At 34.0% G+C, this 16,574-nt stretch overlaps 1 protein-coding gene across 4 annotated transcripts in view; it reads left to right on the forward strand.

Moving 5' to 3' along the window:
* The window catches only part of ANO3 (anoctamin 3), a gene marked incomplete at both ends in the record, with an annotated part of 387,663 nt that overhangs the window by 346,685 nt on the left and 24,404 nt on the right, over positions 1-16,574 (forward strand). For all 4 annotated transcript variants that reach the window (XM_080703073.1, XM_080703074.1, XM_080703075.1 and 1 more), the window contains 4 exons: positions 3,475-3,511; positions 6,746-6,857; positions 7,764-7,821; positions 14,487-14,584. In XM_080703073.1, the coding sequence (XP_080559199.1) occupies positions 3,475-3,511; positions 6,746-6,857; positions 7,764-7,821; positions 14,487-14,584 (305 nt within the window). The remainder of the gene's footprint in view (positions 1-3,474; positions 3,512-6,745; positions 6,858-7,763; positions 7,822-14,486; positions 14,585-16,574) is intronic.

Consider the following 16,574-nt stretch of genomic DNA (forward strand, 5'->3'; position numbering starts at 1 on the left):
TGAAGCAGGTTTTTGCCCTGGAGAATATCTCTTTATCTTTAAAAAATACCTGCTAAGGGCCACTTCCTCCATTGAGTTTTTTCTCAACCTCTTATATAGAAGTGAATAATCTCCTCTGTGTTTTTACTCTCCTCACAAGGTTCTCAGACTCGCTACTTCTTCCACCCATCAGATCTTAGTAGAATTCAGTAGTCTCTTTGTGAACATTCCTTTGTTGAAGTGCTTATCACTTTTCATTTCATTTCTCCCACTATCAACCTGCTCAGCTCATATAAGCAGGGGCTATCACATCATTTTTCTATCTCTGGGCTTTTTATTAATGCTAAAAAAAAGTTTCCCTTTGAGATCTTTGTGATTCATCTCTTACTATTTCACTGTTATTTCTGCCACCCCTCTCCTTCTTATTTGTTTTGCCCACCATCAAAAGCATCAAGTCCATGCCAGTACTGGGGCTTTAGCATTACTTTTTCTGTGCCTCAGACATGGTTAGCCCAGGTCTTTGCTTGGTTCCATTCCTTTCTTTATGTTTCTGCTCAAGTATCACCCTTTTTAAAAAAGAGGCGTCCCTGAACACCACGTAGGCCTCAGTACCCAGCATCACTCTCAGTTGTGCTTGTTCTTTTTCTCAAAGCATTTTTAATCTTTTGAGTACTTACATGTTTTGTTTGCCTTTTGTCTCTGTTTGCTGGATTTTAAGATCAATAAAAGGAAGGATTATATCTGTTTGGTTCACTACTGTTTGGTTTCTCAAACACTACTTAACCCCTTTGAAATTCCTAATGAATAGTTTAACCTAATTAACATAGATGAATTAGAGAAGTTCTGCTACTTGGTGTACACGTGAGTAATTTTTAAAAGTATAGGTTCTCCGATATGATATTGTGTGTGTGGGGATATTATATTGGATCATCCTCCCCTAAATATTCAGCACATTGCGCATACTCATGTACATGCACACACTACTTCCCCTGCCAACGTGATCTCCTCCATATACCATAAACTTGCATGTATTTGTTACTTGCTCTCTTTGTGCACTTGATAGTTTTGGAGTTAACCGAGTCCTTCTTGTGTGGACCGATGCTGTAATTCATTATCATGAGCCATAGCTTCTGAGCCTTTGGAACATGCAGGTTTAGACTATCCCAGAAAAATTTTGAATAGTAATACAGCCTGTATTGTGAGCTATAGCATTCCTCCAGAGTTATTGTAACTCCTTGGGGCATCCAGGTGCAGATGCTTGCAGGCAGGCTATATGTATTAAATATTCAGACAACACTCTTGAAATATCATAAGACACAGCATAGATGGTGCAAGCCAGCCATGACAGCCACTTCTAAACTTGCCAATTGCTTAGTTGTGTTATTTCAGTCTGGAAGCTTGAAATTTTAAGTCTTACTTTTATGTCCTATAAAATGTACCTTATTATACATACTTAATACAATTGTTGTCAGGGAATATCAGTATACATAAAGTTCTGTTTTGTACATGAGAAATGCTCTAAATGCAGATATTTAAATAGAATTAAGTTTCAGTACTTATGAGAACACTCAACTCAGTGCTAGACACATAGTAGATGCTTAAGTACTTTTTTCAGTTAATAAAGGCTACCTGTTGTATGTCTTGGAGCACTTGTTAGCATCACCTTACTTAATAAATGGGACATGGAAGTAATATATTATAATGAGAATAACTGTGGTGCTCCTGAATCCAATGAAATCTTGCCTTCAAATTTGAAAATGATAGCTATGAGTATTGCTATTATTTTAAATAAAGGAAAAACTTGCACTGGGGGAAAGTGTGAGACTATCTGACTGAGTGTAATCTTTCTGTCTCAAGATGTTTTAGATCTTAAAAAGAGGTAGATTTGAACCATAGCTAAGATGAATAATTACAAGCGTTTTCCTGAAAGTACTGTCAGGGGATTTTAACAAATCTTAAAATGTGCAGATACATAATAGATTCATTTCAATACACAGGGTTATTGGAATTATTAATCTTAAGAATAATTTATGAATTTGTATATGTGTAGTCATATTCCAATGCACATACATATACTCACAAACATATTACCTGTACATCAGTACCAAGTGTACATTCATAAATGTATTTACTTGGAATATTATATTTACTTAGAATATTATAAAACATGTGTCCTTTACCTGAGGCTTTATAAATGCTGATCGGAATATGTAAGAAAAGGAAGAAACAGCCTAAAGATGAAAAATATTACCAGAAAAATCTAATGTATATAATGTGATTTACAAATTCACCTTAGGATTCTGTTTGTTTGTTTGTTTGTTTGTTTGTTTGTTTTTTGGGGGGTTGGTTGTTGGTTTTGCAATACTGAGAATAAAACTCAGGGCATTCTACCTCTGAGCTACATCCTCAGCCCTATTTTTTATTCTTTATTTTGAAACAGGCTCTCACTGAGTTTCAAAAGGCCTCACTAAGTAGCTGAGGCTGGCCTCGAACCAAAAATCCCCTGTCTCAGCCTTCCAAATGCTGGGATTACAAGCCTGTGCCACCATGCCCGGCTAGGATTCTGTTTTAAATAACCAATTCCCGCCAACTTTGTTTATGTGTGCATGGTACTGGGAATTGAAGCCAGGGGTAGTTTGATCTATACTCTCATTTCTGTTTTAGTTTTTTTTGTTTTGAAACAGGGTTAGGTGATCTTTTTGTCTCAGCCTCCCATATCTGTTCGGATTACAGACATGTGCCATAACACCATCATTTTGTTTTGTTTTATTTAATTTATTTATTTATTTATTTATTTATTTATTTATTGAGGGTTTGGGGATGGAACCCAGGGGCATTTGACCTCCGAGCTACACCCCCTGCCCTATTTTTTCATTCTTTATTTTGAAACAGGATCTCACTAAGTTGCAGAGGTCCTCACTAAGTATCTGAGGCTGTCTGCAAACCGTGATCCTCCCGTCTCAGCCTCCCAAATGCTAAGATTACAAGTGTGTGCCACCACGCCCAGCTTGTTTTGTTTTATTTTAGAGAAGTAAACATGCATTTTTTTTTTTTAGTAGCAGTTTGGGAAAAAATTTTTAGTAGTATATAATTCAGACTTCCATGTCACCTTCTAGGGCGGGCAAAAATGTTATAATTTAATGGTAAAGTCTCTGCCCAGTCAATGACTAATTGAATGATTTTTATTTACTTTTGGGCATGGTTAGGAAGTAGATTTAAAAATGAAGGTAAAGAGAGCTACCTTAAAAGATTCTTATTGCAGAAATGTAGTGTATGTATATGTATTACACATATTCCTATACATATTCATATTTTATAATTTTGTGTCTGTTTTTGTATATGTAAAGCACCACATGGTAAGTTTTAATAAATATATCTAGATCATTTAAAATGTAACCACTTTATGGAATGCACTATAATTGTTTTTGGAAGAATGTAAGTACCAGACTTTTATAAACCAAAATGGGTATTTAATCTTTGTACTCTCTATTGTAGGCTTATGAAAAAGTTGCTTACCACCTCACTAATTTAGGTAAGTCAATTTTTAACTTATTAATAAGAAAATAACATAGGCAAATCATTCTATAGTTGCATTATATATTTTAGAATGTTAATAACTTTTGTTATATAATTATTAATAAAATTAGAGGGGTGGTACACAAAATTGGTCTACACTGAATAAAAATAATAATACTTATAGTTACAAAATATCCTAACTAGAAGTTTGCAAACTCTTTTCTTTCTACTTGATTTTCCCCCAAAACTTTTAATTTCTTTGTGGTTTTCCCCCAGTATTTAGTTTTATTAAAATATTATAATGTTTGGCTTAAAAGACAAAACTTTATTGGAAAATTTAGAAAGAAAAATCAACCCTGTGCCAAATTAATGATTTGTATTTTCTATATCCCTAAGGAAATGGATTTTTAATATTTTACATTTCTTCTCTTCCTTCCCAACCTATTTCTAAATAACTTGCTTACATTACCATTATTAGCTTTTTATCTTTAAATAGCTATTTATTTTCCTCCCATTATAAAAGTACTAATTCCAAAAACTTAAAATTCCTGCTGTTCTCTTTAGTGCCCCGTCCACCCATGCTCCAATTGGTCATCTGCTATACATAACTGTTATTTTTCCTCCTTTTAAAGTTGTTAGAGTCACATATTTAGCCAAATTAATATTTACATCATTATGTTGAAACAACTATTTTTGTATCTAAAGCATAGTGTGTAACATAATTAAGATGCTTTTGTGCAACTTTTACATTTTCGTGAAAATAATTTTTTTACTTAATTGTTTACTTTCCTTTGTGGCGAATACTGGATCCCTCCAGCTGTTTGACAAAGTCCCAGCTCACCTTTATTTACTCCCAATATTTCAATAATTGCCAAATCTCTTTCCTCTGAAAGAGGAATTCATTTCCTCTGAATCAGTTCAAATACATGAAGTATTCTATCACTTGATTTTCTTTTCTTTTCATTCCTTTTGCCTTTTTCTTTTTTCTTTTCTTAATTTTTTTTTTCAGTACTGGGGATGGAACCCAGGGGAATTCTACTCTCGAGCTACACCCCCAGCCCTTTTTTAAAATTATTATTCTTTATTTAGAAACAGGGTCTCACTGAGTTGCAAAGGGCCTCACTAAGTAGCTGAGGCTGTCCTCAAACCACAATCCTCCTGTCTCAGCCTCCCAAATGCTGGGATTATAAGTGTGTACCACCACGCCCAGCTTTGATTTTCTTTTTATACATATTAATTTTTATATTTCTTTATACTCTATGATGTTCAAATGGATACAAACATAAATGATTCCCTTCATGCCCTGCCTTGCTACCCAACCCTCCCCATCCAGAATTGCTAGGTTGGTAGTGACATCTTCATACATGGAATACATAATTTGAGCTGTTTCTTTCATCAGTTCCTCTTTCCCACTTTCTTATCCCACCCTTTCCACTATTCTAATCATTCTCAATTATCTCAAGTCTCTTTTGTTTCCTATATTCTCTGTATCTTCCAGATAGGAGAGAAAACATTCAACCTTTGACTTTCTGTAATCGACTGAGCTCACTTAGGTTAATATTTTATTCTCCATACTTGCTTTTCTCATTAGAATTATACTCCTAAGCCTCCCATCTACTTAAGCGGGGTTACACTCTAGGCTTATGGTCCCCTCAGCTGGACCCACTTCCACCCACACGCTGGGATCCCTTCTCCTTTCTCTTTCTCAGGAGCACACTATTTCTCGAACCCCATTTCTTATTTTTTTACTCAAATCGTTAAATGCTACCTGCAAGTTCATTTCTTGAAACACTGCATTTTAAAAATATCTCTATTCTACCTCTAAACTTGATTTTGGTTTTCCTGGGTATGAAATTCCAGGTTAAAACTATTTTTCTATTTAACTTTTTGAAGAAATTTTTTTATTAATTTCTAGATTTGGGGGTTATTTTGAAGAGCTATGTTTTTGTTTTGAGTATTTAGATTGAACCCAGAGGCATTCTATCTCTGAGCTATATCCCTAGCCCTATTTTTTTTATTATTTGTTTTAAAATAGGGTCCCACTAAGTTGTGGAGGGCCTCACAAAATAGCTGAGGCTGACCAAAAGAAATTGCTATTTCATTAAATAATATAACTACATATAAGTCTATACAATTTCTGGTTGTACCAATTTGTGCTTTGAAAGAGAAATTAGATTTTATTTACCAGCTCCTTTATTAGATGTCTTTTTTAATTTTTTAACATTTTATTTTCAAAAGCTGAAAAGGAAAAAAAAATTGAAGCTTCAAATTACATTGATTTTTTTTTTTTATATATACTGGAGGTTGAACCCAGGGCACTCTACCTCTAAACTACACCTTCAATCTTATTTTTTTTTTTACTTTGAAACAGAGTTTAAGTTCCTGAGGGTCTCTCTAAATTGCTGAGGCCAACCACAAACCTGTGATCCTCCTGTTTCATCCTCCCATGTATTGGAATTAAAGGCATGAGTCTCTGATATTCTTAATCCTTCTTATAATATTTTACATACATTTATTTATAAAATTAATAAATTTGAAAGATATTGTAGGCAAGATAATGAGGAGACACACCTCTATAAGATTTAGATGTTTTATTTTTTAATAAGCTTAAATTTCACCTGCAGATATTTTTATTGCAGAATTTTCAATTAGATAACAAGTAAAAATAGTTTAGTCCTTTATTTGCCCTGCCTTTATGTAGTTTGAGTGTCAGAGAGCATGCTAATTTTACAGTTAACAAGAAGATAGGTTCAATACTCATTATCAAGGCATCAGTATGTTTCAGTATACCATAGGATACCAGTAAGTGCATATTAAAAGAGTGGATACAATATTTAAAACCCAGGTAAATCATAATTTCTGTCACATATAAAAATACAAGAGAAAAATAATACAAAGCAGTAAATAAATGCAAAATAAATCATGTTTGTTTTTACCTCCAAATCTATCATTCTTTCTATGTATGTATGCATGTATGTATGTAGGTATGTTATGTGTCTATCTATCACCTATATTAATAATTGTACTTTAGATGACTGGGGCTCAAATTAAACCACAACAAATAAAACCTGGCTCTATGGTGATAAAAAGAAACATAGTTAAATCCAAATGCTGAAAATGACAAGGAAGAAGAGCACATATATCAAAATCATAATACTAAAACCAGATATGGCCAAGTTAATACTAGAAAATTTAAGCTTTAAATTATATTGAAGGATTAAACAGGAATATTTCATATCACTTCTTTCAGAATATCCACGAACAGAATCTGAATGGGAAAACAGCTTTGCCCTGAAGATGTTCCTTTTTCAATTTGTCAATTTAAACAGTTCTATATTCTATATTGCTTTCTTTTTAGGAAGGTAAGTCAAATTTATATATATATACATACACATGTATATATTATATTATATTAACTATATTATTACATTTGCAGAGTAAAAAGCACAGTGAGTCGTTCCCTGGCTAATTAGTTAACAGAGACATGAAAGTCTCAAGCACTGCCTTGAAAGATTTTACTAATAATCCTTCACATATATTCTTACTCAAATGGCTTCCAGCAGCCACTACCAATTCAAGGCAGACAAAAAATAAAACCTATATGCCACACTTGAGTTGCATTATGAATGTCCAATCTTCAGTAATCATTTTGTTAAAGAAACAAATAATTTTTGTGTAACTCTGGGTTATAATTTCTCCCATCCAAGTACTAACCAGGCCCGACCCTGCTTAGCTTCCGAGATCAGACGAGATCAGGCACATTAAGGGTGGTATGGCCGTAGACTGGGTTATAATTTCTTAATGTAAAAACTTCTATTCATCATTTTAATGATTCTTTTCCACTTTGTTGCAAAACTTAGGGGAAAAAAGTGTATTCAGTTAATGGTACTGGTTTGCTATATGTGTAATGCTTCAGCCAGTGCCCTAAAAATACTGAATATAGAAAATTTGAATCAAACCTTTCGGCATATTAGGGTAATATTCATTAACTTGGTTCACAAAACATGAAAATTCTCCAAGTGAAAGTATAACGTGTCACCAGGTTGTCTTGTCTGTACTTTCTTGACCTTTGCTACTGAGTTCATGCATCACTTTTTCCTTTGCAGTGTCAGGTACTTTGATGTTGTCTAAGCATAACAAAAGTCAACTGGGGACAAATTGTACCAGTGAACATTTATGTCTACCCACACATGCACTCATTTATAATGTGTTAGCAGGTGTTCTTCCCTTAACTGCTATTGAATTAAAATGTGTTTTATTCTTTGCAGATTTGTAGGCCATCCAGGAAAATACAATAAGCTTTTTGACCGGTGGAGACTGGAGGAAGTAAGTAAACTTTGATGTCTGGGGAGAGAGTGGGGATGGACACAGACATAGACCAGTGACTATGGGAAGTTGGAGGCTAGGGAAGGAATACAAAGTCCAGCAGTGCTGAAGGCATATTTTTGGTACATAATAGTTCCTTTTAGGTTTTAAAAGGAAGCATCTACTTTTGAAAAATAGCAGATGTTTAGCCGGGCATGGTGGTACACGCTTGTAATCCCCAAGCTTGGGAGGCTGAGACAGGAGGATCGCACAGTTTTGAAGCCAGCCTCAGCTACTTAAGTGAGGCTCTTGGCAACTTAGTGAGACCGTGTTTCCAAATAAAAATATAAAATATATCTGGGAGTATAGCCTGGAAGTAGAAAGCCTCTGGGTTCTACCCCCAGTACTACCAAAAACAAAAGAAATAGCGGATTTTTAGAGAGGTTAAAACCTACCGCTCTAACTTCAATTCTCATTACTTTTCTATCGCATCGGTTTCTTCCATTCACAAATCCCAGGAATTCAACTACAGTATTTTTTCTACTTTTGGAAATTGGTATTACCTACTGCATGGGTTTCAAAACTCTTAAATCTGTCATGTTTCCTTTTATAAAGGAAAATTTTAGTCTAAAAATTGTATTTAAAATACCAATATATAAATATTTAAGTATATCTCCCAAAGTCTCATTATTTGTTTTTTGATTTATAATATGCATGTACTATGAGAAATAATGTATAGGAATAGTATTACTATCTGGCTACATGCTAACTGATGTATATTTTTACTGAGACTAACAAATCATTCTTCAAAAGGCCAATCAATCATTCCCTGTTATGTAGGCCTTGATTCCTCAGACTTTTGTCAACAGAAACATTTTAACCAGTCTAATAGTCCAGAAGATCTCCTTTCTATTTGAGTTTCTTTATCTAGAAGTGACATGGACAAAATTTTTCTTATGTTTATTGGACATTTTATATTTCTGTGTGTATGTGTATTATTCCTGTCTATTTTCTATATTTTTGCAGTAGTGGAGAATAAAACCCAGGGGCATTATACCTCTGAATATACCAGCCCTATTTTTTTTTTTTTTTTGGTGGTACTGGGGTTCCTGGAAGCCCTTCTACCTCCGGGCTACACTCCCAGACCTATTTTATTTTGGGAAACAGGGTCTCTTAAGCCATAGCGGCCAGCTTCGAACCTGCAGGATCCTCTTGTCTCCGCCTCCCAAGCACAAGGATTCCAAGCATGCGCCACCACACCCTGCAACTTTATTTTTTATTTTGAAACAGGGTCTCACTGAGTTGCAAAGGGCCTCACTAAGTAGCTGAGGCTGTTCGCGAACCCCCAGCCTTCTGTCTCAGCCTCCCAAAGCCTAGGGTTACAACCGAGTGCCACCATGCCTGGTTGTCCATTTTCATTAGGCTCATTCATTCTCTTTCTTATCAATTTATAGGTAATAAAATTAGACTGTAATGTTCCAGAGTTATTGCGTGTTTTCTTTCCCATTTTGTTCTCTTCCGTTTAGTTTTGGTACTTTTTTTATAAAATTGTACATCAGTTTCTGAATGAAATATCACTTTTATTTTTTAAAAAAGTATGAAAGGTTTATTTAGGGACAGATTTAAGAGAGAGAACCCTGTTAAAAGGGAAGGGTTTTAGACAATGGTTACACTCTAGATAGTGTATTTTGAAGTGGAGCAATTTTTTAGTAGAAAATAACCAAAATATCAAGGTTTTATTTTAATATCACTGTTTTAAATGGCATTTAGGATTTGTAGCATGACAAAAATATCTTGTCACTTTTAAGACATATTTTACTGATGCTGTTTTTTGAAGTGTGATATATCTTACCCTTTGAAATTTTATTTTGACATAAAAAGCATTCAAGTACATTTTCTGCAAAAGGAAGTCACACCTTCAGTAAAAGTATTTTTCACTTATCAAATGAGATTTTAGATTTATCATAATCCGCATCTCATAATTGTGTGCCTGTAATCAGTTCTCATTGTTCAGAATGCTTTTTTCTCTAGTTCAAAACTGTTATAGTGAGTCTAATAGAAAATTTAATGTAATATATAATGTCATTAATAGAATTCTTAATTTCAAGAGAGTAAAAGAAAGATTTTCCAAGAAAACTGAGGATACAGTATTTTTGGTCTCTGTATAAAAAACTCTAAGGAAGTCATGGAAAGATTCATTAATATTATATTCCCAGATAACCCTAAAAATTGATACTAATGCAAATAAAAACTAAATCTTTCTAAGGACATATACACTTTATAATTAGAAAGCTGGGCTCAAATGCTAATTGAATACTACTTATTTTTTGCACTTAATTTAACTTCCCTAACATACCTGTTTTATCATCCTAAATTGGCAATAATAATACTTAGTTTCCCAAGTTGTTTGTAGGTAAGAGATAATTTATACAAAACAATTAGCTCAACTCTGGACCATAGATTACCCTGCAGGAATTGTTGCTGATACTTACTAGTGTCTGTCCCCACAGTTATTACAAGGGTATTACACTTGTGGCCAAAAACCAGACTAAAGCCTTTCATAATTCAGGGATTGCTTAAACGTCCCTAAATACAACTCACAGATTTTTTCATAGCCCAGAATTATGCTCATATGACTTAAATACTGATCACCTACATACCCAATTGCTTTTCCCAGGAGTATGTATGCAACCAGAGTTAGGAAAAGTACAATGGAGAACAATTCTTATAGTGAGATCTACGTATTCATGCTGCTTTAGGGCTACTGCCACCAGTATTTTGTTTAATTTTATATTCTTATTTTTAATGATTAAATTACTGAAATTCTTCATTAATATTTGAAAATCTCATACAAATAAATATAGTACTGATATCAGGAAACAAAGCATCAGAACCATCATAGAAATTTTTCATAATATATATATGATATTCAGTGATCATATTTTCATTGATCATATTGTATATTGATCATATACAATAAAGTATTGTATATTTTGAAAAATTCTAATGAAGTCAACAATATAGTTTTGTAACATACCTTAGAAATCCTTGAACTGTAGATATAGAAAGTACAAATAATGGAAGATGAGAATTGATCCTCTGAATTAATTCATACAATAAATATTTATTGACACATACTCTATGCCAAACCTCTACCAGATGATGTGAAGTGTTTTAATGAATTTCCTTTCCTTCACTTGTTGATATTAATAGTCTTGAAGTATAAAATATATCTGTAAAACACCACAAATATTTTGTCTGCAGATTCTAACCTTTTCCCACACAGAGGCAATAATCTTTATGCATATAAATCTTAGTTCCTTCTTTTGCAAACTGATGGTTAAGACATCTATCTCAGTACTTTTGACTGGTGGATTAAATTGGATTCTGCATGTAAAATATTAGGCATGGTTAATGGGAACCATTATAAGAAAGAAAAGTGCTACAGTTTGTTTTAGGACATATATAAACATGGCTATGCTGTACTTGTGAATAACATACTGTAACTCTGATATCACACAGAGTATTTTATGTAAAGTTAATGTTTAAAAATTTTTCAATCATAGCTAATTATTGAAGCTAATTATTGAGTGCTTGTTATTTATTAGCACATTTTATTAATTCATTTAATCCTCATAACAACTCACCCCATTTACTTTAAAGATAAGGAACCAAAGCCATAGAGACTTTATGCAATATGGCTAAAATTTTTAAAAATTGATAAAATTATGTTTCAAATCTAGGTCATGTAGCTTTTAGAGTTTGTATTCTAAACAGTGTTTTCAGCCATGGGATAAAATGTTGACATAATCGAGGAAATAATAAAAATTTATTTTTCTTTTTTTCCTTTTTCTTTTTTTCTTTTTGGTGGTACTGGAGGTAGAATCCAGAGGCTTTCTACCTCCAGGCTATACTCCCAGACCTATTTTATACTTTATTTGGAAACAGGGTTTCACTAACTTGCTGAGAGCCTCACTCAGTAGCTGAGGCTGGCTTTGAACCTGTGCGATCCTCCTGTCTCAGCCTCCCAAGCACGGGGATTACAAGCATGCGCCGCCACACCCAGCTAAAAATTTATTTTTCTAAGACTGTTGTCTGATTGTTGACTTGCTCCTGGCTTTATACTAAACATGCCTTTGTAAGTTAGGAGATGGATCATGGTTATGTGAGTCTGATAGTCCTATCTACTGTTCAATCTTTTTATTTTTAAAGTGAGGCTACCAACACTCAACACAGGGAGTTCTCACCAGGAGTAAATTAGAGAAATATCTAGAAGTACTGAGCTTGGGCTTTTCATTGGTCATTTGTTTTTGAATGGTTCAATTAAGATGAATGCACACTCACCATGCCCTTCTACACTAAGTATTTATGTTTAAGTGTGGGTTAGTTTTACCAAATTAATTTGAGACTTTTGAAATACTGGTTTATTTTGAGCCCATTATTTTGTGAATGGGGTGAGCTAAAAGAATTTTTGTATCCTTCCTGTTCCCTACAAATCTCAAAGTCATCAAGGTTTGATTTGAGTAAACTTAGAAATGACCTGTCTTCCAGCTTCCCACTTTGGCCTGCCCTTTGTGGGGAATGATCCAGTCACATGGTCCTGTGATTGTCTTCTTTTTCCTGACCTCCATAAAAATATATTAATGTTAAACCCATGCTCCAAAGCAAAAACACATTGGAGAGTAGAATTTACACTTAGCATAGTATACAGCAGTGCATTAGTGTGGAGAGGATGGAGACTGTCTTCCTGCAGTACCAGTCAATATTGGATAACCACGGCCAAGTCAATATGCCTCTAAGTCTCAACAAAAACACAGACCTTTAGTTTTTAGTTTTAATCTATAATCTTCCCCTGTGACTTAGGAATTATTCAATTTCAGACATTATAATGAACACAGGTATGGGATATATATGCGGCAGAGCTTAGTGAGCCTGAAATCGATTCTAGAAGAAAAAGCCAAGTTAGGATGGGAAAATTTAGGTCTCTCTACACAATAAGCATGACCGCTGACGAACTCTCTCTGGCTCAGATGAGAGAACATTAAGTTACTGGGCTAGAACAGGAAAAACATGCACTTTTGTGTCCTAATTATTTGTTCCTTTTGAAGTCCCACTCGTACCAATTTGATAGAAATAGAAATTGTGGATCAAAGCTATAAAGATGAACATCCTTAAGAGCAGAACATGAACTCATTTCCAAAGAAACAGGTTGTGCTTCTCCACCCTAATGGCTCAAATAGTGCAAATAATTTAAGTGAATACATTGGTTGCAGTTTGCATTGAAATCTCGAGTGTGTGTGTGTGTGTGTGTGTGTATGTGTGTGTGTGCATGTGTGTCTGTGTGTGTAAATTTAATTTCATTTGGGTGGTGTGTGGATATATGCTTCCACCATCTTGTACTCCATTAACCTGTATGACTACAATGCACCAATAAAAATTTAAAAAAAGAAAAACTACAAAAGGCAGAGGAGAAAAACTTTGGACATACTCACAATTTCATGGCATACAATTATCTCTTAAAACATATGCAGATTTTTACTTTCTAAAAGGTAGGTTTTAACACCCCTTCCACATCATCTTGAGAGTGAGCTAGACTTAATGACTCAGTTCTAAAGACAAAGAAAGAGAAAAATAAATAATTCTCTAGCATAAAAAAACTGAAAAACACTATTTAAGACAATTAATGAAGATTGATGTCACCATCAATGTTCTCATATGAGGTAGCTCTGATAAGATGCAAAGAAAATGGCACTCACTTTTGTGATCAGCCTCCAAAATATATAACCACTGTCGTAACATAAGAAAAAAAACATTGGATAAATAGATTGGGTAGCACTCCACATCATGTCCATCTAGCAATCATCAAAACTGTTAAGGTTCAGAAAAAAACTCCAGACCCAAGGAAATGGAGAAACGTTAAAATACACACAACGATATATACTGTGCTAAATCCTAGAGCAAAGAGGCAAAGTGGTGAAATGCAAGTAGAGTTTAGTTCATGGAAATACACTCATGCTGGTGTTTTAGTTTTGACAAATTGACTATGGTAAAATAAACAATGGTAAAAACAGTGAATAATGTATTGAGAGTCTGTAAACCATCTTTGCAATTTTTTTTTTTTTTTTTTTTGGTGGTACTGGGGTTCCTGGAGGCCTTCTACCTCTGGGCTACACTCCCAGACCTATTTTATATTTTTGAAACAGGGTCTCTTACGCCAGCGCGGCTGGCTTCGAACCTGTGCGATCCTCCTGTCTCCACCTCCCAAGCACGGGGATTACAAGCGTGCGCCACCACGCCCGGCTATCTTTGCAAATTTTTAAGAGAAATAAAATTATTCTAAAATAAATTGTTTAAAAATACATTATATTCATAATATCATATAATTGATTATCCCTCTACCACCTGGTTAATTTTTTAATAGACATATAGTATTCCATAGCATTTATTAAGTGTGATTATGCATGAACAGAGTTTGGCAGAACATGAGTGTTCATAAAAAGTTAGATTTGTTGTTATTACTGTTATAATTTGATCAATATTTCATTATAATTACTCAAAAACTCCCCTCCAAGTATCTTGACAGGTACCATTTATTTATATTTTCATATTAGACAATTTAATGGTGGAAATGTTAGAGCCAGCTGGTAGAAAGAGTAGATCATTATTGTTCTTATTTTCTGTTCCAGTGTCATCCTAGTGGTTGTTTGATAGACCTCTGCCTCCAGATGGGTGTTATCATGTTTTTGAAGCAAATATGGAACAATTTCATGGAGTTGGGATACCCGTGAGCATGTTTTTACCTTTGCTTTGTATATAGTAAAAAAGAAGACAAAAGATAATGTGACTAGCGCCTGAGAATTTAGGGGGCATGTTCAGACAGAGAGTTCTGTTCCCATTCAGATCTTTACTGAATTGATGGCCATGTATAAATTAATAAACAAGACTGAGCTTCAGTTTTCACATCTCTAGGAAGAGAATGGCAATTATACCTACTCAAGAACAATGAAGAAATAAACGAAATAAGAAGTGGAGAGTAACTTGTTCAACACAGTATGAGAGTCATTGCTATTTTTTAAAAATTGGCAACTCAGGTTCTTGAAGATAAAAAGATTCTCATTTAGTTGGGCTATCAATACACGAAGATCATTATTATTTTTAAATAAAAAGAGTCTTCATATCTTCTAAAAGAACCCGTCAAAATTAAAATGCTGGATGGGATGGCATTTGCCATTCTTTTAACAAACCATTCCTGTTCCTCCAAAATATTTAGAGTATAATTGATTGTGATAGCATCAAAATAATAGCATTCCATTTTTTGTCCTTTTAGATAAGATTAATTCTGAAATGCTGAAAGTTCACTTTTACACATACTAAGCTATATTTTCCATCAAAAATACATATAAATGCAAGGTATCTGAAATGATATTACACTGAAACTTTGAAACTGAATCAACCCAAGGTTAAAACATGACGTTTGTTTTAAGTAATTTTCTGACTGTGGGAGAAAAGCTGGTTAGTAGATTGATGATACATGAATAACTTAGTCATTAAATTTTACTTTGATTTTCTTTTTTATTTTTGGAGTACAAATGATATTAGGACATTTCTGAGAAAAGGCCTGGGGGTTGGAGAAATGATAGTAACTCTAAAACTTCCATAAAGTATTGATTAAGTCACAAGCAGTCCTAGAACATGAATAGGGAATTGCTCAGACTTGGACCATTTAAATTCCTTCTCTGTTCCTTGCTAATTGTACTTAAAATTTATTTAACTTCTCTGAAACATTTTTTTACTTGTAAAACAGAAGGTTTATGAGGATTAAATGAGATGACCTAATGTCTTTTAAATATCAATCGCAAATGAGAGGAGGTTTGTGAAGAGATTTTTATAGAGTTCCTCAGTATTCAAAACAGATTAAATCAAACCTTTTGTAACTGAAGAGAAAATCAATGATGAACTGGAGAGTCAAATTCATTTTTCCTGTTTCCTCTTTTCTTTAACTCACCTATTTATTTATTTATTTATTTATTTATTTATTTATTGTACTAAGGATAAAAACCAGGGGAATTCTACCTCTAAGCTATACCCCTAGCCATGTTTTATTTTTATTTGGAAACAGAGTCTTACTAAGTTTCAGAAGGCCTCAGTAAGTTGATGAGACTGGTATTGAATTTGTGATCCTCTTTTTTCAGCCTCCCAGGTACTGGGATTACAAGTATGTGCCACCATGCCCAGTTTAACTCACCACTTTAAAACAGATTTGGAGGCTGAGACAGGAGGATCTCAGGTTCAAGACCAGCCTCAGCAACTTAGTGAGATTCTTCTTCAAAATAAAATAGTAAAAAAAGGCTGGGGATGTCGGTTAGAGGTCAGTTGGTCCTAGGCTCAATTCTTGGACTAGAGAAAGAGTATTGTTACTTCATTTCCAGATCTAAGAAATAGATTCACATACACAGATTCAGTGTCTGACAAGTATTCTCTAGACTAGCAGAATGCAATCTCTGATGCTCAAACTCTTCATGTTTATAAATGGATAGAGGTGAAGTGATTTGATAAAAAGCACAATTATATTGCATTTTAGGCTGCGTACCAGAACCTGGGTCTTGTAAAAGCTTATTTAGAACTCACTTATGATGCATGAAACTCATTTTTTTTTTATGTTCAGAGAGCACAGTTCAGGAAATGTTGAGTTATGAGCAACGAAGGATTCAGGAGATTAATCACTATAAAATTGTACAAGGTGGGAAAAAGAACCATAGAAATAGATACTTGCC

The sequence above is a fragment of the Muscardinus avellanarius genome (genome assembly GCF_963383645.1).
Source record: "Muscardinus avellanarius genome assembly, chromosome: 1".
Classification (NCBI taxonomy): Eukaryota; Metazoa; Chordata; class Mammalia; order Rodentia; family Gliridae; genus Muscardinus; species Muscardinus avellanarius.